At 41.2% G+C, this 22,541-nt stretch overlaps 1 protein-coding gene across 2 annotated transcripts in view; it reads right to left on the bottom strand.

Annotated features, from left to right (window-relative positions):
- LOC120522845 (E3 ubiquitin-protein ligase SH3RF3-like) overlaps positions 1 to 22,541 on the bottom strand; it is a 649,404-nt gene that overhangs the window by 238,985 nt on the left and 387,878 nt on the right. For both annotated transcript variants that reach the window (XM_039743546.1, XM_039743547.1), the window contains exon 4: positions 16,920 to 17,015. In XM_039743546.1, the coding sequence (XP_039599480.1) occupies positions 16,920 to 17,015 (96 nt within the window). The remainder of the gene's footprint in view (positions 1 to 16,919; positions 17,016 to 22,541) is intronic.

Here is a 22,541-nt window from a genome sequence, read left to right as displayed (position 1 = left end):
CGTCTTTGGGCTGTAACCTCCAGACTGCCAGTCCTTAGGCACTGCAGTGAGTTCTTACTTTATTTTAGGGTGTGCAGATGTCAAAATAGTAAAACCACCAAGGGTGTGAAATCTTTAACGTTTTTCATTTAAAATGAAGATATTAGAAGCAATCAGTTTGAAAAGTGATAACTGAGGAAATAATTTGATTCAATAATAACAGTAAGGGGTACAATACTTAAAGCATACGAATAAGTAATTTTAAAAAATCACCATAATTAGACAGGTCAGTCAGTCAGTCAGTTATTATCCAACCCGCTATATCCTAACACAGGGTCACGGGGTTCTTCTGGAGCCAATCCCAGCCAACACAGGGCACAAGGCAGGAACAAACCCCAGGCAGGGCACACACACACACATACAAACCAACCAAACACTAGGGACAATTTAGGATCGCCAATGCACCTAACCGGCATGTTGTTGGACCATGGGAGGAAAACAGAGCACCCGGAGGAAACCCAGGCAGACACGGGGAGAACATGCAAACTCCACGCAAGGAGGACCCGGGATCACTCCTAACTGTGAGGCTAATTAGACAGGTTATCTTAGATATTAACAACTGTTACTCATGCATGCTTGGGGACCTTCTGGATGGCCCAGGTAATCCAAGCAACACCAGGCAGGCAGGTGACGGGACACTGATACTAACAGTGTCACTTGTTTCCTACAAAGCTCAGAGCTGTTGCCAGGAGACAACACCTAGCCCCGCCCCACTGGGTATTGTGATGCTTCTGGGACCGGAATCAATTTAACCGGGAAGCCAAGATATGGAGGTCATCTTATGACTCAAGCAACAGAACAAGATTGGGCTCCCCTTCATTGTTGAATACGAGACAAGAGAGGAGCACATATGTACTCTGCATTGTGTGCTACGGGGACTCTTTTCTGTCATTTGAACTGCCAGTGATTAAACGGGGCTTGGCACTCCAAAAGTTGCAGCTGACACAGCGTAGATCAAGAGTTCCCAAAGTGGTCGACCCCTCTGGGATCAATTTGAACTTTCTAGGGGTCGATAGTTTCAGTGAAAAATTTGGGGGTTGACAACAGCAAAAATAGACCCCCTTACTACTGCTATTTGTTTGTTACTTCAAAATATCTATGGTTCCAATAGGTACCTAATTAAGAAGTATAATAATTAAAAAAAAACACTTTTTTGATAAAAACGCATTACATACCGAACTTGCGAACGAAAAGATAAAATGTGTCATTAAAAGAGTCACACATAAGAATGCATGAAAATACATGTAGCACAAACATGTCTGTTCATTGTCTTATCGAACTTATCAAAGCAAGTGCGGACATAAAAAAACCATTGCATGTCCGCACTTGCTCGCGGTGGAATGAGACGACAGTTTCTGCTAATATCAAATATCCATCAGTCTTGTACGGTCATGCTTTCATAAAACACTATAAATTGGTTCGTTTGATGTGACATGCACTTATTTGTGATTTGAACTTTGAATATATTTATTGAGGAGAAGTACTACGAAAAAGAAAATCAGCGGACACAGTTTATTTGAGTTTGAACAAAACTGTTCTGTTTCAAGTAAGTACATTATTGGGCTGTCGAAATTGTTAAGAAGTTTTTATTTCTTCAGATCATAATATGACTGAACTAAAAAAGAAATGCAGACAGTACAGCTTGGAATATTTCTACTTATTTCCCATTTACATATTTATTTCATAAATGTCAAAAATGTAAAAAAAACTCTGCTCGTATTTTTTTTGCTTTAATTTTCGTTAGTGATAGGTTTCGATATTAAATGTTGCACAAGATAATGCCATATTCTGTAGTCCTTTTATCTTTTTCAATCTTTAATTACAAGTGATTAAAATGAAAAGTTTGATATCTAGTGAAATATTTATTATCGAGTACTGTACAAATATATTAATCTGATTAAGTAAAGTAAATGACTAGGGGGTCGACAGTTTTAGAAGTTTTTGGTAAAGGGGTCTGCGGGTGAATAAAGTTTGGGAACTCTTGGCGTAGATAGTTTTCTTGAGGTTTAAAAGATTGAATGGATATCTGAAACTCAAATGAAAAGGATTTAAAAGATGGGGCATTATGATGAAATGTATTCTTAGCTTAGTTGGCTGATGCCTTTATCAAAGGCGGCTTACGACATCTCAGGTACATTTGGCTATGTTTCTTTTTTACTTTCTCATATATGAAGTATTGGGAAAGTATTGTAATCATCCAAAAATTCGACCTCGAGATATTGATGAATCTCAACATTTTAGACCTCCCGGAATCTGATTTACTTTCTTATAGGGAAAATATCATAATCGTCCAAAAATTCGATTTCATGATTTTGATGAATCTCAACACATCAGCTCCCAACCTTTATTCAGTCATGTGAACAAGATTTATGTTTATGGATTTACATTTTAGACAAAACTTACAATTCTCTAGTCCTCTTTTCCCCTGACATTTTTCATTTGTATATAATATTTAGTCCTAGCTGTGATCATTAGGGGGCAACCAACACCCCTGAACACCAGAAACAAACAAACATAGTTTCAGGTTCAAGTTAATGACATTGATTTAACATCCACCCCTTGACAGTCACAGTATAATTAATACAATAAATACTCTCTGTCCCCTTCACCTCCTCCTTTGTGAGCATTGTCCTCTACCTCCCAACTCTGACTCACCTGGATGAGGCAGAGCGGCTTCTTTTATGTGGGACCCAGGAGTATTTCCTGTCCCAGAGTATCGCATGACAAAACTTCTTCTGGGCCACACAGAAGCTGCATGAAACAAGAAGCTTCTTTTGCCAAAGCACCCCGTGGTGGCACCAAAGGTCGCGTTTCTGCACTACAATTCCCAGGTAACTCTGCAGGTGTCCAAGCTGGGAACAAGCCAGAGGAAAAATGCCACCTCTCACTCTAAGGGATGAATTGTTTACAATATCCAAATTCCTCTAGCCCATCCATTATTTATTGTTATGGAGGGCCCTCTTCTAGTATGGGACCTTGAGCAGCTGCTTACCCCACTTAAACATGGCCACTGCAATTTTAGGTCTCTACTGTTCACAAGGGGCTTTCAAATAGTATGATGACACACTTTAGCTGACATTTAAAGGAGTACTTCACCCAGAAGTAACATAGTTTGTAACATAACAAATAATTTGTAGTGAAGACTGAGAACAATTTTTAATCTCATGTTAATATGTATGGAGAGAAAAAAAGTTGTATAATATACCAGAAGCCAATGATACTGCATTGTAGAAGCCTCCACAAACTTTGCACACCTAGATATAAATAGTTTATGCCACTCTTCCAAGCAGACTCTCTAAGTTGCACTAGAATGGATGGAAACATCTGCAAAATGTCATCTTCAGGGTTTCTCCAGAAATATTCTATAGAATTTAAATCAGGGCTTTGGCTGGAGCTTTCAAGTACAGTTAGACATTTGTCCCAAAGCCACTCCAATGTTGCTACGGCTTTATGCTTCGGGTCATTGTTTTGCAGAAAAGGTGGATCATCACCTCAAGCTGCCTGCACTCTGTAACAGGTTTTCTTTAAGGACCTCTCTGTATCTGGGTGGATTCATCATTCCCTCAATTCAGACCAGTCTATCTATCTATCTATCTATCTATCTATCTATCTATCTATCTATCTATCTATCTATCTATCTATCTATCTATCTATCTATCTATCTATCTATCTATTGTCAGGGATGCCAGGGGCCATGATCTGGCCAGGACGTTATGAGGGACCGGATATGGGTCTGTGCCCACTCTGGATCACGTGGGGGTCGTCTTCCTGGTTGCTTGGGTACAGGGCATGGAAGCTCCACCCTGTAGGGGCCCGTGGTCACCGCCAGGAGGCGCCCCAATGCCTTGGGGACCTATTACCCCAGCACTTCCGCCACACCAGGAAGTGCTGGGGGGAAGAATTAGGACGGCACCCGGAGAGCTGCCGGGAGGACAGCCGGCATTTCCGCCACGCTGGAGTGTGGCCAGAAGAGGAATGCCGGGAACACCTGGGGCTCATCCGGGGAATGTATAAAAGGGTCCGTCTCCCTTCATTCGAGGCTAGAGTCGGGTGGAAGAAGGACAAGGCAAATAGGAGTGTGGAGGCGGCCCGAAGAAAGGCATTGTGGCCAGGACTGAGTGTCATTGTGGGGTTTGTGCACTTTATGGACTGGGTCTGAGTGACCATTATTATTTGTGTAAATATTGTAAATAAACGTGTTTGTGGGTGACATGAACGTGTCTGCCTGTCTGTGTCCGGGTCAACCTCCACACTATCTATCTATCTATCTATCTATCTATCTATCTATCTATCTATCTATCTATCTATCTATCTATCTATCATAGCCTGTCCTGCTGATCTATTATATACGCTCTTTCCTAGCTATTTTCTCAATCTCTCTTTCTGACACTTCATATCACAGGGTGTTGACCACGACTGAAGTATTCAATTACGGTCATGTGTGGAGAGCCCCGTCTATGGCTTGTCTGCCTGATCCTCTCTCTTTTCCAGGTATCGACTCCGATTTTGAGCTGCTTTGTATCCTTTAAACTGCTCTGAACTGAACATTTTTTTATTGCCAGGAAAATAAAGCAACAAACTGGGCTCAATAGAAGATAAAACCATTGCGGATTGATAACCACTATAATATGTGAGTTAATCCTGTCCGTTAACTACCAAGTGTTTACACCTTTGATGCCGCATCTCACACGAGCCTCGGAATTACGCTAATCGCCTGCTTAGGCTTTTCTTTTCACTCTTATCAAACACATTGCACACATCTCCATGACACACTTTAATCTCATTACTGGATCAAGGCTGCAGTGCTCAGTTTTGGCTTAAACATTCGCCTCAAGAAATTGGATTATCCCGGTTATCGCATTCCGCCTGGAATGCTGTGCTGCTGTAGTTAAAAGAATCCAAATTATTAGGCCTCTGGGATGTATTGTTCGCTTTCTCCTAATTGTGATGGGATATACTCTGGACCCTCATGGCCCTGAATTGAATGAATCAGGCCTAAAAATGAATGGATGGATGGATGAATAAATGTTAAATGATTCACTGTGGCCTGTTTTTTTGCTTTCCACGAGTGCCCAAGTGGCTAAGACTGCATGTTCTGACACCTGCGCTGATGTTAGGTGAATTACTTAACCTGTCAGATCTGTAGCTGCAGAAATGTGGAGGTAGTCGTCCTGTGCATTTTTAAGATATTGAATAGAAATAGTTTCATTTTTATCCATCCATTTTTCTGGACCTTTCTTCTTCCATTCCAGAGGAGCCCATTTTCATTAACAAAACTGCAAGGAGAGAATCTCCAGGTGGGTATGTTTCTTTCTCTCTCTCTCATTCTGAGTTTATTCTAATATGTGGCCAAAGGGAAACCAAGCATGCCTTACAGCAATATGAACAGTGTGGAAACTGTTGATTAATAGAGAAGAGCCTTGAGCCATCGTTATATATGTATCTCTAACATGGAGATATTTGAAACAGCTGCTGGAGCCCCCAAGTGCTCTTGTGAATGCAACATGGCAGTCTGAAGAAGTCTAACAGAATAGCTTCCTTTAATCAGCTCGGTTCATTTACATATAATCACTAGAAAGCATTTCAATTACACCAATCAACATACAGATAAATGGTACAGTTCAGAAACACACCTCTGCTATTAAGTATTATGTAATGTCTCAAAATTTATTATTAAGAGTTAAAAGAAATAAAACTCCTTATATGTAAACTGTTATCAGAGAACAAAATTTAAAGTTATATGTTATATAGTATCTCATTTCCTAATTTAAATGTACTGGTACAAATGAAGTCAGGATGTCCTAGTTTAGCAGGCAGGTAGTTTCAAGTACATTTTTTTTTATCTTCCCTTATTTGGGTAAATAAGGAAGTAAAAAAGAAGGTGCAAAAAAAAATGTATAAGGTGCATAATGCGAATTGTAGAGCATATGAGAGGAAGACGGCAACCATTTAGAACGATATTAGCGAAGCTAAAAGGCTGTTAGGAAGGAAAATAGCAGATAAGGTGAAAAACGACCCTAAGAGATTCCTTCAGTATTTTAATAGTAAAAGAACAGTCAAGGAGGTGATGAAGGGCATCAGGAATAATAAAGGGTACATCAAAAAATATAGACAGTGAAATGGCAGATGCTTCAAACTCTAAATTTCCATTTGAGAGGTTTACATGTAAGGAAGTGGATAACCGCCCAGTGGTAACAGGGACTATTAAGGAGGTACTGAGGGACTTGGAAATTGTAGAGGGAGAAGTGCTGCTAAGATTAAATAGGCTAAAATTAAACAAATCACCAGGACCAGATAATATTCATATACAAATGCATAATGAGGCTAGCGAGTACATATATAAACCCTTGAGACATATTTTTAGGATGTTATTGTGCACAGGGGAAATTCTGAAGGCTTGGAAAATGGCAAATTATAACCTTTTGTATAAAAAAGGTGAATGGGCATATCCAAGTATCTGTTGACCACTAAGCTTGACGTGCATTACAGGAAAATGAATGGAAGGAATTATCAAGGAAATGAACAGTAAGCACAGGTTTAGATGAGGGAGGTCATGTTTTACTAATATGCTGGAAAAAGGATATGATCAGAATGGTGCATACGGTATTATTTATCTTGACTTTCAGAAAGCTTGGGTATCAAATTAAAAGAAGTGGGAGTTCAGGGTGTTGTGAGTAGAAGGGGGCAAAATTGGCTCGGACACAGGAAGCAGACGATTATGATGATGTTAAGAATGGTGTCCATCAGGGGTCAGTGCTAGGGCTGCTGCTATTTTTCCATCCATTATCCAACCCGCTATATGCTAACTACAGGGTCACAAGCATCTTCTGGAGCCAGTCCCAGCCAACACAGGGCGCAAGGCAGGAAACAAACCCCGGGCAGGGCGCCAGCCCACCGCAGGGCACACGCACACACCAAGCACACACTAGGGACAATTTAGAATTTGCCAATGCACCTAACCTGCATGTCTTTGGACTGTGGGAGGAAAACAGAGTACCCGGAGGAAACCCACGCGGACACGGGGAGAACATGCAAACTCTATGCAGGGAGGACCCGGGAAGCGAACCCAGGGTCTCCTAACTGCGAGACAGCAGTGCTATTCACTACGCCACAATGCCACCCTGCTGCTATTTTTAATATATATAAATGATTTGAATATGAATATAAGTAACAAGCTGGTTAAGTCTGCAGATGATACCAATCAAGGAGGGTTAATGATTAAAAGAGCTGAGACTTTACAGTTTAAACAAAAGGAGATTAAGAGGAGACATGAGTGAAATGCTTTACTACAGTGGATCAAAACTCTTACTTAGACATGAGTTCATCAAGGACACAGGATTACAGCTGGAAACTTGTTAAGCATAAATTTAGAAAGTGTCTCTTTGCACAGAGAACCACAGACATATGGAATTAGTCACCAAGCAGTGTGGTGGACAGTAGAACTTCAGTGACCTTCAAAACTCGACCTGAAGTCATTTAGGGGGATTGAGGTGAATAGGATTGGTGATCTTTGTTGGGCTGAAGGAATCTAATATTCTGAGAAAATAAAACAAACCTGGATAGGACGCCTGAGCATCACTTTCACTTATACTGTCGATGGAGGGTAGAAAGCAAACCTAACATGCACGTCTTTAAGATGTCGGAGAAAATTAATGTGAGCATAAGAACTGTAGGTAAACTGTGACCAGCTCCCCAGAGGTGACATGCCACCAAATGTTTTAACGTCCCCTGTTTACTTGTGGAGTAACATTCTTGATACAGCAGAAATGTTACATGTTACAATTTATAGGTGCCTAAGCCTTTTATGAGTAGCTTTAAACATGCAGTGAATCATATTGTAACATTTCTAAGGTTTCTTATACTTGACCTTCCCAACAGAAAGCTGAGATTTTAACAAAGAAGTATTGTGGGCCAATGTGTTCAAAAAGTGCAAAATCGGTCTCTGTGGAGTAAATCTACTGGATCTGTCAGGGCCAGCACATTAAATAATGTCTTCGGCAATGCACATTGTGCCACCCTCCCATAAATAACCTTACTAGGCTTGAGATGATACACTTAAAGCATCCACAATCCATACTGCAATACAGGCTTAACAATAAAACGATCTCACAATACAATGCATTCTTGGAACAACAACAGAAAAATAATAAATAATTTAAATATGGTGGATTCCGAAAGCATTCAGTGCCCATCACTCTTTTCACATTTTGAAACCTTAAGTTAAAATCATTTAGATCAATTTTTTTCCCTCAACAAGCAACACTCAATATGCCAGAATGACAAAACGAAACAGGATTTAAGTGTACAGAAGTCCCCATAGCGTTATTTGTTGAATAATTAATTGGCTGAAAGTCCTCAATGTTAGTGTGTCGGAGAGAATGATCTTCAAATTTCCAACTGGCTTTTTATTTAGTGTGCCGCGTTATAAACGGTGCCCTGCCTGCTCCTTGTCGGGCTTGTGGGGACATCACCAAAAAAAAAAAAATCGGAGTGGTCTCTCCTAGACTTTCTCGGATGTGATGGGATATTGGGATGGATATTGGAGGAGTAAACTGCAAGACAATGATTATATTTTTATATTATGTACATTAAAGAACCATCAACAACAAATTTGATCAAATTAATAATATATTGAACAATTATCATAAAAGTAAAGTTGAATAAATCAGACTCTGCAGCTACATGAATAAAAAAAATTGAGTATGTATTCAAGTTAGCGGAAATGGCCCAAAAGTTGATAGAAACCTATGTTTTGGACCTAATACATGTATGGAAAATTTGGTTGACCTAAGTGAAAGCGTACTCAAGTTATCGTGTTTACATCAACACACACACAGACAGACACACAGACATGGCATTTTTGGAGGATTCCAATACATTCACTATACTTCATATTTGAGAAAGTCAGGGAGGTTTAAAATGTCAAGATTCATCAAAATCTCGACATCGAATGTTTAGACGATTACAATACTTCCCCAATACGTTGTATATGAGAAAGTAAAAAGGTAAGCACTTCCTGTTCTTTTACCATTCGCTCCCCCTCTCACTCTAGAGACACACCCTGTGCTTTCCCCCAAGACTCCCCCGACCAGAGGCCATGCAGTAGCGACACACGTCACAATATCAGTATGCATATGAGATGTGTAACAAAGCCATGCCTGGTCACAAACATGGGAATTTAAAATGAACCTGTGGTCCCTCCAAGTACCGTAGACGTGTGTTAGTCACTGCTATCACTTGGTATGAGTTTGGGCACTGCCAGCTTTGACTGCATTGATATTTCTTTTTCATTCATTTAAATGCACTTTGTGATGTGTCTGGGTCATATATGAATACAAAATGTATTTAATTTAAAAAGGGAAACAAATGTTATTGCTAATACTGTGTACTCTTTTGATTTTATGAACTTTGAGATGTGCTTAGGTCAGATATGACAAAAATGTTTATTTTTTGATTTCAAAAGAAAAAAAGGTATTGTTACTACCTCAGATTTTGTTCAATTATAGCTTTTGATTGCTTTTTTATGCACTTTTTGTTGTGCCTGTGTCAGATGTGACCAAATTTAAAAGAGAAAGAATGAATAAATGTTACTTGTTTTTCAGTTCATTTGTTTTGGTTTAAAATTTCTTTTTACCTGCCACTTACCGGCTACTGGAAATGTCTGGCTCAGCTAAATTTCTAGGTTTTAAAATCTGGTCCAACTGAATGTGTAATTGAACAGCCCTGATGTATAGTATCCAAACAGTCGTCAAAAGACAGAGAAATAAGGTCAAATAATCCAGACAATCGAAAATAGATAGACATGCAGACAGATAGATAGATAGATAGATAGATAGATAGATAGATAGATAGATAGATAGATAGATAGATAGATAGATAGATAGATAGATACTTTATTTAAACCCAAGGGGAAATTCACATACTCAAGCAGCAGCATACTGATAAAAACAATATTAATTAAATAGTGATGAAAATGCAGTGTAAGTTAAAAAATAAAGGTATAACAGACAACAACTTTGTATAATGTTAACGTTTACCCCACCGGGTGGAATTGAAGAGTCGCATAGTGTGGGGGAGGAACGATCTCCTTAGTCTGTCAGTGGAGCAGGACGGTGACAGCAGTCTGTCACTGAAGCTGCTCCTCTGTCTGGAGATGACACTGTTCAGTGGATGCAGTGGATTCTCCATTATTGACAGGAGCCTGCTCAGTGCCCATCGCTCTGCCACGGATGTCAAACTGTCCAGCTCCATGCCTACCATAGAGCCTGCCTTCCTCACCAGTTTGTCCAGGCGTGAGGCGTTCTTTATGCTGCCTCTCTAGCACACCACCGCGTAGAAGAGGGCGCTCGCCACAACCGTCTGGTAGAACATCTGCACCATCTTATTGCAGATATTGAAGGACGCCAGCCTTCTAAGGAAGTATAGTCGGCTCTCTCCTCTCTTGTACAGAGCATCAGTATTGGCAGTCCAGTCCAATTTATCATCTAGCTGCACTCCCAGGTATTTATAGGTCTGTATAGTCACCTGTGATTATCATGGGGTCCATGAGGGGCCTGGGCCTCCTAAAATCCACCACCAGCTCCTTGGTTTTGCTGGTGTTCAGGTATAAGTGGTTTGAGTCGCACCATTTAACAAAGTTCTTGATTAGATTCCTGTACTCCTCCTCCTGCCCACTCCTGATGCAGCCCACAATAGCAGTGTCATCAGTGAACTTTTGCATGTGGCAGGACTCCGAGTTGTATTGGAAGCCCGATGTATGTTGGCTGAACAGGACACGAGGAAGTATAGTCCCTTGCGGCGCTCCTGTGCCCTCCCTCCCAAGACGCACATATTGAGGTCTGTCTGTAAGATAGTCCACAATCCATGCCACCAGTTGTGAATCTACTCCCATCTCAGTCAGCTTATCCCTAAGGAGCAGAGGTTGGATGGTGTTGAAGGCGCTAGAGAAGTCCAGAAACATAATTCTTACAGCACCACTGCCTCTGTCCAAGTGGGAGAGGGGTCGGTGTAGCATATAGATGATGGCATCCTCCGCTCCCACCTTCTCCTGGTATGCGAACTGCAGAGGGTTGAGGGCGTGGTGGTCCTGTGGCCACAGGTGGTGAAGCAGCAGCCGCTCCATGGTCTTCATCACATGTGACGTCAGGGCAACAGGCCTGAAGTCATTCAGCTTACTAGGACATGATACCTTTGGGACTAGGGTGATACAAGATGTTTTCCAAAGCCTTGGGACTCTCCTCTGTTCTAGGCTCAAGTTGAAGATGCACTGTAGATGACTCCCTAGCTCCAGTGCACAGGCCTTTAGCAGTCATGGTGATACACCATCTGGACCCGCTGCTTTACTGGCACGAAGTCTCCTCAGCTCTCTGCTCACATGGGCTGCTCTGATTGTGGGTGGGGATGTCTCACCTATTCTGGTATCAGCAGAAGGATGGGTGGAGGATGCAGTACTCTGAGGTGAGAGTGGGTTAGGGTGGTCAAACTTATTAAAGAAGTTGTTCATCAGGTTTGCTCTCTCCACGTCTCTCTCAATGGTGGCACCCCGCTTTGAGCTGCAGCCAGTGATAATCTTCATCCCATCCCACACTTCCTTCATGATGTTATTCTGCAACTTTTGCTCCAGTTTTCTCCTGTACTGCTCTTTTGCCGCCCTGAGCTGGACTCGGAGTTCCTTCTGCATGCGCTTGAGCTCATGCTGATCACTGCCTTTAAAAGCCCTTTTCTTCTGGTTCAAAGGGCCCTTGATGTCACTTGTAATCCATGGCTTGTTAGCATAGCAGCGTACTGTTCTTACTGGAACTACAATGTCCATACAGAAGTTGATGTAGTCAGTAGTGCAGTCAACAGCCTCTTCAATATTCTCACTATGTGACCCCTGCAGTATATCCCAGTCCGTAGTTCCAGTCTCTCAGAGCCTGCTCTGCCTCAGGGGACCACTTCCTGAATGAGCGTGTGGTTGTAGGTAGCGCCCTCACTCTTGGTTTGTAGTGAGGCTGAAGCAGAACCAGGTTATGATCTGCTTTCCCAATTGCAGGCAGCGGGGTGGCACTGTATGCGTCTTTAACGTTTGCATACAGTAGGTCAATAGTCCTGTTTCCCCGGGTGTTACAATACACATACTGGGAGAAGGCGGGTAATGTTTTGTCCAGCATCAAATGGTTAAAATCTCCAGCGATTAGCACAAGCACCTCAGGGTGTTGTGTTTGTAGTTTAGCAACAGCAGAGTGGATGACGTTACACGCTATCTCCACGTTTGTGCGAGGGGGGATGTAAACAATAACAACAATGATGTATCCAAACTCTCTGAACAAGTAATAGGGACGCAGACTTACGGCCAACAGTTCGATGTCCCTGCAGCAAGTGAAGATTTTAACGTTTACAGGTCCAGGGTTGCACTACCTTGTGTTCACATAGAGAGCGATAATAGACCTCTTCAGTCTAAGATTCATTTAACAAGAGAGGAGAACAATGTATGATCAAGATCTTTGGATAAAATAACTGTCCAACAAAGTCTTATGAAGTTTCTGAGTTTTTCAATACAATGTGGATCTTTAGTCTGGTTGTCTGTGCCAGTCTGAGAGATGCAAACAATCCTCATACCTGGCCATAAAACTCTTGTCTTTATTCAAATCATGTTGTAATGTGTTAAATTTTAGCATGAGGTTGACTTCCCATTCTTGTCTCTCTTGTTGTGATCTGAAGTTGCCCATAAGCACTGTGACTTTAAAGTCCCTCTCACAGTGTCCATGGCTGTTGAAGTGTACTCTCACAGTGTCTAAGTGTATCGCCGTAAAGGGAAATGGGGTGGGATTATTGTGTAATTAGATTTAATTTATTATTGTTTAATACAGTCTTCATTTTCTTTTTTTATTACTGGCTGCTTCTTTGTCTCTGTGAGGGAGTGTGTGTGAGTCGAGCCAAGGCTGGGTGTGTTCCTGGGATCTCCACCAAAAAAAATAAATAAATCAATGGCGAGAGAGCAAAAATGTCTTTGCTTAATAGATGATGTTATACACAACCCTCATGGCAGTGCTGGTGCTGCTGTCAGTGCAGATGGCAGACTGAACAGCCGAGGTGTTTTTATACTTTAGTGAACCATGGGGGCGTGGCAGTGGGTGGAGCTTAGATGGGGTTGTAGGTCTGCTTCTGTCTGTGAAGGAGAAACAGACGTGCATCCTCAGATGCTACCTCAAACACTTAACAACATCATTCAGAAGATGCGATTATCAAGGTGGGCACTGAGGTGGGGATTCTTTCCTTTGTTTTATAACTCCAGATACTGTTGATTTCGAGATGACATGTTTTGTGATGAACAAAAGTCAAGTAGGTTAATAAAAAGAACTAAAAAAAAAAAGAATTACTAATTAACAGAAATGAAACAAAACTTTAGGATGAAAATGTAAAACAAAACTAAATACAAAAACAGAACAAAACCCCGGGATGAGACTGACAGCAAGCTACGGCAAAGGAGATTTTGCCAGCCATGCAATCATCCATTTTCTGGTTGGAGTTGGAGCCTATACTAGCAGCATTGGGTACAAGGCAGGAAACAAACCCTGGACAGAATAGCAGTCCACTGCTTCTCCAGTCTTTGGGATGTTGGTGTAAAGCACCACAAGGAAACAGGAAACACATACAAAACCCCACACTAGTTCAAGGCTCAAACCCCAGGACTCTGGAGCCGTGAGGCAGCATTGCTAATGCCCTATACCCTCCAAAGGGATATCACACTTAATCCAGATAGCCAGAGTCATCATTGTGTTCAAATGATTTTTTTGTTCCCTCTTTACTAAATAGGCCATTTCAATCTTCCATGTTTTATCTCTTTGATTTACTAGTCTGTGTCCAATCCATTACTGCAGCACCCCGCATCATGACCTGCGAGGGCTGAATCTCATCGTGTGAATTAATAAATAACATGGCATGGCTATTTCAAGCTCATTGTCCCAATGAGCCTTTCAGACACCCGCTGTTGTAAAGACCTTGAAAGCAGCAGGACATAAACCAGTGTAGCACTTGATGGCACTGCCCGCTGGTTAACTCTTTAGTTTACCCTCACAGTCCATGCTTGATTCATGTGGTCCCCCAAAGAAACCTCATATTCAGCACAATTAGATTTATGGTATAATGGTACAAAAAACAATATTGTGGTAGTCTAACCACCTCTGGAGTTCAGCCCAAAGAGTCCAATATTTGTTGTTATCATCCAGTACTCCCATTCACTTGTTAAACTGCACCAGTGGCACACGTGGTTTTGATAATCACTAATTTGAAGTAAGTATGCCGTTGATGGAATTTAACAAATGAGTTCTTTTAGCCATCACATAACAAATCAAGATGGTTTTGGAAAGCCAAATAAATCAGTTTGGAATGGTCCATACAGTAGTTCCACTTTAAAATCAAATCAAATCAATTTTTATTTGTCACATACAAATTACACATGCAGTACAATATGTCGTGAAATGCTTAGTTGCTGATCTGTGATGATTGCTTATAAGGGGAATAATAAAGGACAGTAACAATAATATGTGACTTTATAAATATCATTACAAATAATTAATAGAAATTTAAATAAGTGATTATTAATAAATAACTAAAGTAATTCAGACGTGAGCACTGGGAGGCTTTGCGCCTAAGGAACCAAGTTACCAGAACTATTCTATAACATTTCAGTAATTATTTAATGCTCTGATGCTGATCTTTGTGATCATAAAATAGGTCATTATGATACCAACAGACATGAAGAATATATAATTAATTCCAGAATTATGGTCTTCTCTTCTCTTTGGCTCAAAAACTAACCAGCACATCGCCATCTCATAACAGGTTTAAGTTTCGTGTTTGGTATTTTTCCGTCCAGCCGTTTTAGCTCTAGAAATTGTGACACAGAGACAGACACACACCCATCATTGAGATATCAATGTTTTCAGCATCAGTAGACCCTAAAACATTGAGATCTGTCAAAAGCCGGAGATAGAAATTTTTTTGACAAAATTAAAGCTTTTGCACCTCGCCCATAGGCAATAGGTTATGCAGGGGGAAGCTGCAAAGGAAAAACTTTGAGCAAGCTAACAAGAGGGCATCATGTATTTCTGGACACTTTCCTAATTCAAGAAGCAGATGCACTGTGGTCAGAAGTTCCTCCTCAGTCTCTCTGAACTCATCTTCAGGCAGTGGTAGCATTTATCTGACCATGGTACAGAGGAAAGGCCATTGCTGGGATGGCTGGCAGCACAGATGACTGTCTTTGCCCTGGTCCAAAATTGTTTGGTGTAGATGCCCTCAAAGTTATGGAGTGCACACCCACTAATGTGTTCAGTTGAATGGTTCATTTCGGATGCTAGGGAGGTTTGATGAGCTCTTATGTTTTTCTGTGCTTTTCTATATCTTCTGAGATTCTTTGTGATTCTTGACCTGTTTTGCTCTGTTTTCCAACTATTCTCTGGATTTAAGATTTGGAACTTTGTTTGCTTGGATTGCCTTATATTTTAAGCAAGAGGCAGAATGGTGCAGTGGTTCAGGCTTTGGATTTTAGCTGCTGAGGTTGGGGGTTCAAATCCTGTTAGTGTCAGTATGTGACCCTCAACAAGTCACGTCAACTGTTTGTGCTCTAATAGGAAAAAACAAAAAGAAATGGAACCAATTGTACCTCAAATGTTGTAAGCTGCTTTGGATAAAAGTGTCGGCCAAATACATCTAAACTCTGCTGTGCTCTTTGGAACTTCACATTATCACAGAGCATCTACTGTAGAAAGAAAACCTTCTTATTTTTATAAGATTTCTATGTTTGTCTGCTATTTTCTCATCTGGGCTTTGCGATATATTCCCCTCTAGTGGCCATTACTGGGAGTGTTTTAGTCAAAACAGAAAAAAACAAAGTTACCTGAAATGTCCGAGTTGTAATGTAACGCTGATCTTTCACCTTCATCAATTTTATAAAAATAAAAAATACTACCTGGTCCGCTGGAAATGCCATTGTTTGGTCAAGTTGCGTTTGAAATGAAGTGATACACATTTAATATATTTATTTTATCATCATGAAAAATAATGCTTTAAAAATTGCTTTATTTTTTAATGAAGACCAAGTAACAAATCAACAGCACCCTCACGTTTCTCTGAATTGTCCAACCAGGAATTAACATGAAGTGGGGAGATAAAATGTCACAACTTGGAGCTGTAAATAGTCCAAAAGCATGTGACGCAGCATTAGTAATTTAGAGGAACAGGCTAAGCTATATGTGACTGCCATAAATGAAACAAATGGTGTGTTTGGTTGGAAGGACAGTGAGGCCCATTGTTTTCCCATTTGAAACTCCATGGCCGGAGTTGTCACAGTAGGTTTTGGCTGTGCAGAGTTTACCAAAAGAAAGAAGAAGGAGAACTTGTGGTTAATACCATGTTATTGACTCAGAATAAGGAATGAGTGGGGAGCTGCTGTAAATGGATGGATACTCAGCACAAATTAGCAAACGGTTGAGATTTGAACGCTTCTGAAAGGCATATTGCAATCTTCTTAATTTATAATGTTATGATTATTGCTTATATCACCAACTTCCTCCAACATCATTTTGTAACTTTGTTGCATGATTACAACCATCATTTTTTTTGGGAAAGACACTGGTTGCAAGACATGCAGCTCATTTTGTGTGGCATCACAATGACAATCATATTTAAAATGGTGGCATGCATGTTTAAGCATTTGAATAAAGAAGAATTTTTCCTAAAGCAGCAGGCAAGTACTGCACTTATGGAAGGAGAAATCTCCTCCCGGTTATGATCTTCTTCTACTCTCTTTAACCTGTGAACTTTGTCTATCGATTCTGGTTTTTGTCTCTGGGTATGCCTATTGGTTTACCCACACACCTTTCCTCCACACTTACCTCAACATACAAAAGGGGGAAAATCCCAATTTTATCTCCCAGCATTCCTTCTGCCCAATTGTCATCCACTCTTCTTATCACAGTGAGAATTTCATCCTGTGTTGCAAAAACATAAAACAAACAAAAAAAAGTTAGAATCTATCATTGATGATCAGATGGATTTATTTTACTTGCAAATCAAAATGTAGTGTCACTCATGCATATCTGTGGAGTACCTCATTGGCTCAGATCCAGTATGCAAAACCACTCCGGGTCGAGAAGAAGTGCTGTCACTAACAGTCTTGTTTATTCTCTCCACAGCTCCAAGAAGACACCCCTTAGGGGTAAATAACTCTGCCCTCATCCCTCTGAAATGCCCTGCCCCTTCTGGTACTGAACTATTTAAAGGCTGCTGTAACCGGAACGTGGCATCTTAGTCTTGACCCAAACTTACTGCAGGATGGAGCTCCAGGGACAGACCCTTAGCAGAGAGCCATCAGAGGGACTACACTGTGTGTGTTCATTTTGCTCTTGTATCATCGAGCGCCTATTTATTTTGCTGCCAAAAGCTGTTTTTTGTTGATATATTATTAAACAGGGCTGGCACCCCAAATATTCTCTGGACTTTATCTGTTCCTCGTACCCGATGGTAAATATACCTGTAAACTGACCTGAAATGGTATTCTGCATGGGAAGGCACTAAACATTAAAGTCACTACCAATGACACGGTGTATGACCGACCCACTGAGTCTCTTCACTTCTGCTTCCACAATTTTGAAATTTGAAAAAAATTTGTTCTGCATTATCACTCCCATTAACTTTCCATGTGATCCTAAATCAGTAATTTCACCTGAAACGGCTCACATTGTGTGCAAATATGAAATTATTCTATTACAAACATAAAATGAATGTGCATAGGGGGATCTGATGAGGTAAGCACTACCACCCCAGCATGTGAAATAGCACTGTCACTAACAACCTTGTCTTTCCGACTGTAGCTCTGAAGGACCAGAGACAGACGACACCTGACCACATCCCCGCCTACTGCCCAAGCCCCGCCTCTTCAGGGCTTGGAGGCATATAAGCAGCAGCCTGACAGAAGTTGGTGTCATTTCAACCCAGGAGCAAGAGAGTAATAATACTGGATGCTCTGCAGCTTAAAAGTACTATTTTGATTGTTGGTGGCAGTGGGAGATATTTTTGCTTGTATCCCTCTGATTTTGATTTTCTTTCATTTAAACAGGGATTACTGGTCTCACACCTCAATATTCATTGGTCACTTCTTGTCGCTTCTTTTGCTATGTTCCAGTTTTTTAAATATAGTAACAGTTTTGCTCTTGCCATAAAATTACTTGTTTTACTGTTCACTTTGTAAAGGTGCTATGTAAAATAACAAATCTCCTTCATCCTCTTGTTTTGACATTTTACCCAGGCTGAGTTAATTCAGCTGAAACTGCAGACATTATACAGCATAAATATTCAAACAAGTGTGTTATAGCTGAAAAGTGAACTGAAATAGTGTTAAATGTATAAAGGCACTATATACAATATCAAGTCTCAGTCACCACTATTGACCTCTTATGTTAAGCTGCCACTTCTTCATTTACTTTTCACATTGTATAAATAACAATAAGCAGATGCACTGTGGAATATTGTTAACCAGGCAATAAAGCAGTATAAACAGTCTCAAACACAGTGTGGCCAAGAGCATGTGACGTTAGGTGTCAGTAAAAATATGAACACAATTAAACTATAGACATTGTAATGGACGGCTTGGACCCTTGCCTAGCCTGGACAGCTCGAGAATGGAAGGACTGGGAGGGAAACAATATCTCCCCTGGGACACGAGAGGGCAGCTGCCCTGGTTTGCATCAGGACCACGGGAACATTGCTTTTTGGGACTTGTGTGTCTCAGTGTATGTCTGGTCCGGGGTGGTCGCCACACCACAAAGTGTTGTTTAGTAGTGTTCACTGTGTAAAAGTGTCATAAACAATACATCTCTCTCGCCTTTGGTGACAATCGATGCTAAGTGTGTCATTGTCACCTATCACCTGTCACTGTTCAATTTGTACAAATGTGGAAACAACAGCATCACAGAGAGAAAGTGATTTGGCATGTTGTTTGTAAAGTCACTGACTGGCTGTGTGACGACGAGTCATTCGCTTCTCTCTGCCAGTGTCTCATTATAGGAATGTCCTAGACCTGTAAAATAAAACTGGAATCAATGGTCCTGTGTACTGGTGAGTAAAGCACTATAAGAAAGAGAAGGTGAGTGGAGAAGACAGTCAAGGCAATAAATCCAAACTAATGAGATGGCAAAGATCTTGGCCTTAATCTATATATATATATATATATATATATATATATATATATATATATATATATATATATATATATAGATAGATAGATAGATAGATAGATAGATAGATAGATAGATAGATAGATAGATAGATAGATAGATAGATAGATTTACATACACACATTGGCTTGAAGTCAATGAAGTCAATGTGTGTATGTATGTATGTACTGTATGTTCCAACATCACGTCTGAACGGCTGGAGCGATTTTCATGAAACTTGGTACACATGCTTCTCAATGGTCGACTAAAAATACTGTAGGGTGAAATCAGCCCTAACCCGCCCCCTTCTGGGTAGGCTGGGGGGTGATCTTACAGTCTTGTATGCATATTATCATTCAGTTGACACTCAAAACGACCACCAGAGGGCGAACTGGAGGTGACCGCCAGCATTCCTTATGTTTGAGCGCCACTCTGGAAGTGAGATGTAGAGTCAGGGTGAGGGCTCCAGCCACGAGGATACGCAAGTGATACCAGCACACCACCAAAAGGAAACCTCCTAAGCACGTCGGCAACATGAATCCTCATAGCAGAGAGATGCCCAGAGTAGTTCTGACGATTTCAATACTTTCTAGGATGGGCTTACACAGTTAGTATATACCAGGCGACTGCCAGCATCCTTTATGTTTAAGCAGCACCGCACCTTTGTTGCTTTTCAAATTAAATAAAGTTGTCCGGTTCCAAGTGTCAACTGGATGATAACATACATACAAGCACATTAAGTGAGTCTTTAATGTTTGTTAATTTATTTTTATTTTTAAAGTTGTGTTTTTTTTTTTAAATTATGTTTTTCTCGAACAATTAAAAAAAAAAAAACACTTTATTTTCCTCCCGGGCAACGCTGGGTATTTCAGCTAGTGTAGAATATAAAGTGTTCGGTGGAATGTTGGGGTCTCAATGTGAAAAAGTGAGTGCACATGACAGTCAACACAAGAATTATAAGCAAAGGCCAAATCCATGATCTGTCAGTGATCCCAGCCTTAATTTAACATATAAAGTACTGAACAGAGTGTACATTAGGACAAAGTTTAATCCTGAAAGGCACTATATTAAAGAGAAAGTGATTGGCTGAGACAGCCAAAAGTGGTGTCCCTTCTGTCATTCCGAGGAACACAAGGCCCAAGAAGGACTGCTGCCAACTTCAGTTTGAAACAGGTGACAGACTGAGTGAGTCCTGCACAGAGTGGGCACCTCCTTCTCCTGCATCCTTTGGTTGGACAGCCCAGCCACATTGTGCATCTCAGATGACCACCGAGTCCCAATTAGCCGAGTCAGTTCTGCCATTTCCACAATGGGTTTGTTAGGAATCCCATCAATAATATGACATTTTTTGTAAGTTTTTGGTTACCCGCTGTCACGACCATTTACTAACTTCCACAAAACAAATCCCAGTGGTGGTTTACATTCCGCTGATTCCCGCTGGCTGTCCTTTCCTAGCACTGCTGGCCGTTTTCTTCCTGGGTGGTGTGGTTGACCTGGAAAAGCCCTTAGCAGAATAAATGGGTTTGGCAAGCTTTTGGAAAGGGATCTGCTGTATACTTAAAGGTCTAATTTGCGCTCGTGAAGCTTTTCTGCAGGAGCAAGTAACCGCCTGCCACATGTCTGCGGAGAGTTAACAATCAACTCTGTGCCTCTGAGAGGGGAGGGAAGGGAATGTTAGCTGGCATCACAGCTGCTCAGACTAGAATCAGGCTGGGTGGCATAGTGTTCAGCCTCCTGGGTCTGAATCTTATGTCTATGTGAAGTAGGCATGTTCTCCGCATGGTCTCTTACATTCTAGAGAAGTCCATGTTAGATTAATTGGCAGCTATGTACTTGAGAAGGCCCCATAGAAATTAATTAGGGTTAGAGTTAGGGTTACCCCCTCAGGGCTGCTTCATATCCTGTACTTCCATGATTGAGAATATTCTGTCATATTATAATGTACCTTGTGACAGACTGGCACCCCATCTCGAATTGGCTCCTGTCTACAGTTGCCTAGACCAACTGTTCCCAAATGTTTTTGAGCTCAGGTGCCCCAAAAAGTTGTGCCATCTTTTCAGGGCTCCCCACTAACTTAACCCTAAGGCAGTGAAGTACAGCAAGATGATTGCTAGCAGAAGTCACACCACATGATTTTGTATAATAGCAGACCTGTTAATCAAAGCTACAGAAGACACTGAAAACATGGCACTGTGAAAAAGTATTTGTCCCCTTCCTGATTTCCTCTTTTCTTTGCTTATTCATAGCAATTGTTTCAGATCTCCAAGCAAATTTAGCATAATACAAAAGACAACCCAAGTAAATGCATTACACAGTTTTTAAATGGTCATTAGATTTATTGAAGGAAGGAAGATCACCAGCACCTATATTATCCATGTGAAAAAGTAATCCCACCCGTGGCGGTGTGTGTTGGCTCCATACTTCCGGGAACCTTTTGAACCCGCCACCCGCTGATAACGTTTCTAAGGATGAGCCTAGCATGTGAGGACACACACACACAGTGACAGTAATGACAGTGCTTTTGTTACAATAAAGTCAAATAAGTGTTCAAAAGTACAGTGCTCCTTCCATAATAAATAATCCATATAAACAGTGCCAGTCCATGAGTTTCAAATCGAGATTAAAATTAGTTAAATCATCTCCTTCAAGTCTTGCCAGACAAGCCCAGCACATCTCCAATTCCGTCTCCCCAGCTCACCCATTGCTCGTTCAGTTGTCGGAGACACTAACAGCCGCGGGCCTCACTTCCTGACTCCTGTCTTAGCCTCCTTGAGGGGCTTAGCCAGACCACCTGGGGTCAGTTGTCCTTTCATCTTCCTTCTCGCTCCCTCAGCATACCTCAGATCCCTAAAAAGGATGCCACTTTGATCACACTCATTCCCTGAAAGCTAATCACTGGGAATGAGCTGACCCTAGAGCGTTGATCCTTCACTCCCTCACGTGCCAACGACCGCTCTGCCACTCACCCTCACTGGCTGGCTCTCACGGCCCTGGCTCTCTGTCTCTGTCTCATTGTTTCCTTTCTCCCGCCTAGCACTTGCGCTTCCAATTTTTAAAGTGGGGCGAGGCACAGCTGTGGCAATCACAGCTCAAGTGCTAATGAGGGACACGGGTGATCCTGCATATGTGCACGAAGTGAAGGGCTATCTGCTCCCACATTTCACACTGAAGACGCTCAGACCATGCTACCATAGTCCAAGTGAAGATGCAAGTGTTACTGTTATCTATTTATTTAAAACTTGCCAATCAGCCACAGACCTCACTTTAGCAACCCGCCCCGGGCCAAACTTAATACTTGGTTGT

The sequence above is a fragment of the Polypterus senegalus genome, chromosome 2 (genome assembly GCF_016835505.1).
Source record: "Polypterus senegalus isolate Bchr_013 chromosome 2, ASM1683550v1, whole genome shotgun sequence".
Classification (NCBI taxonomy): domain Eukaryota; kingdom Metazoa; phylum Chordata; class Cladistia; order Polypteriformes; family Polypteridae; genus Polypterus; species Polypterus senegalus.
Note: the sequence above shows the minus strand (reverse complement) of the source record. Positions and strands in the feature narration are given on the sequence as shown.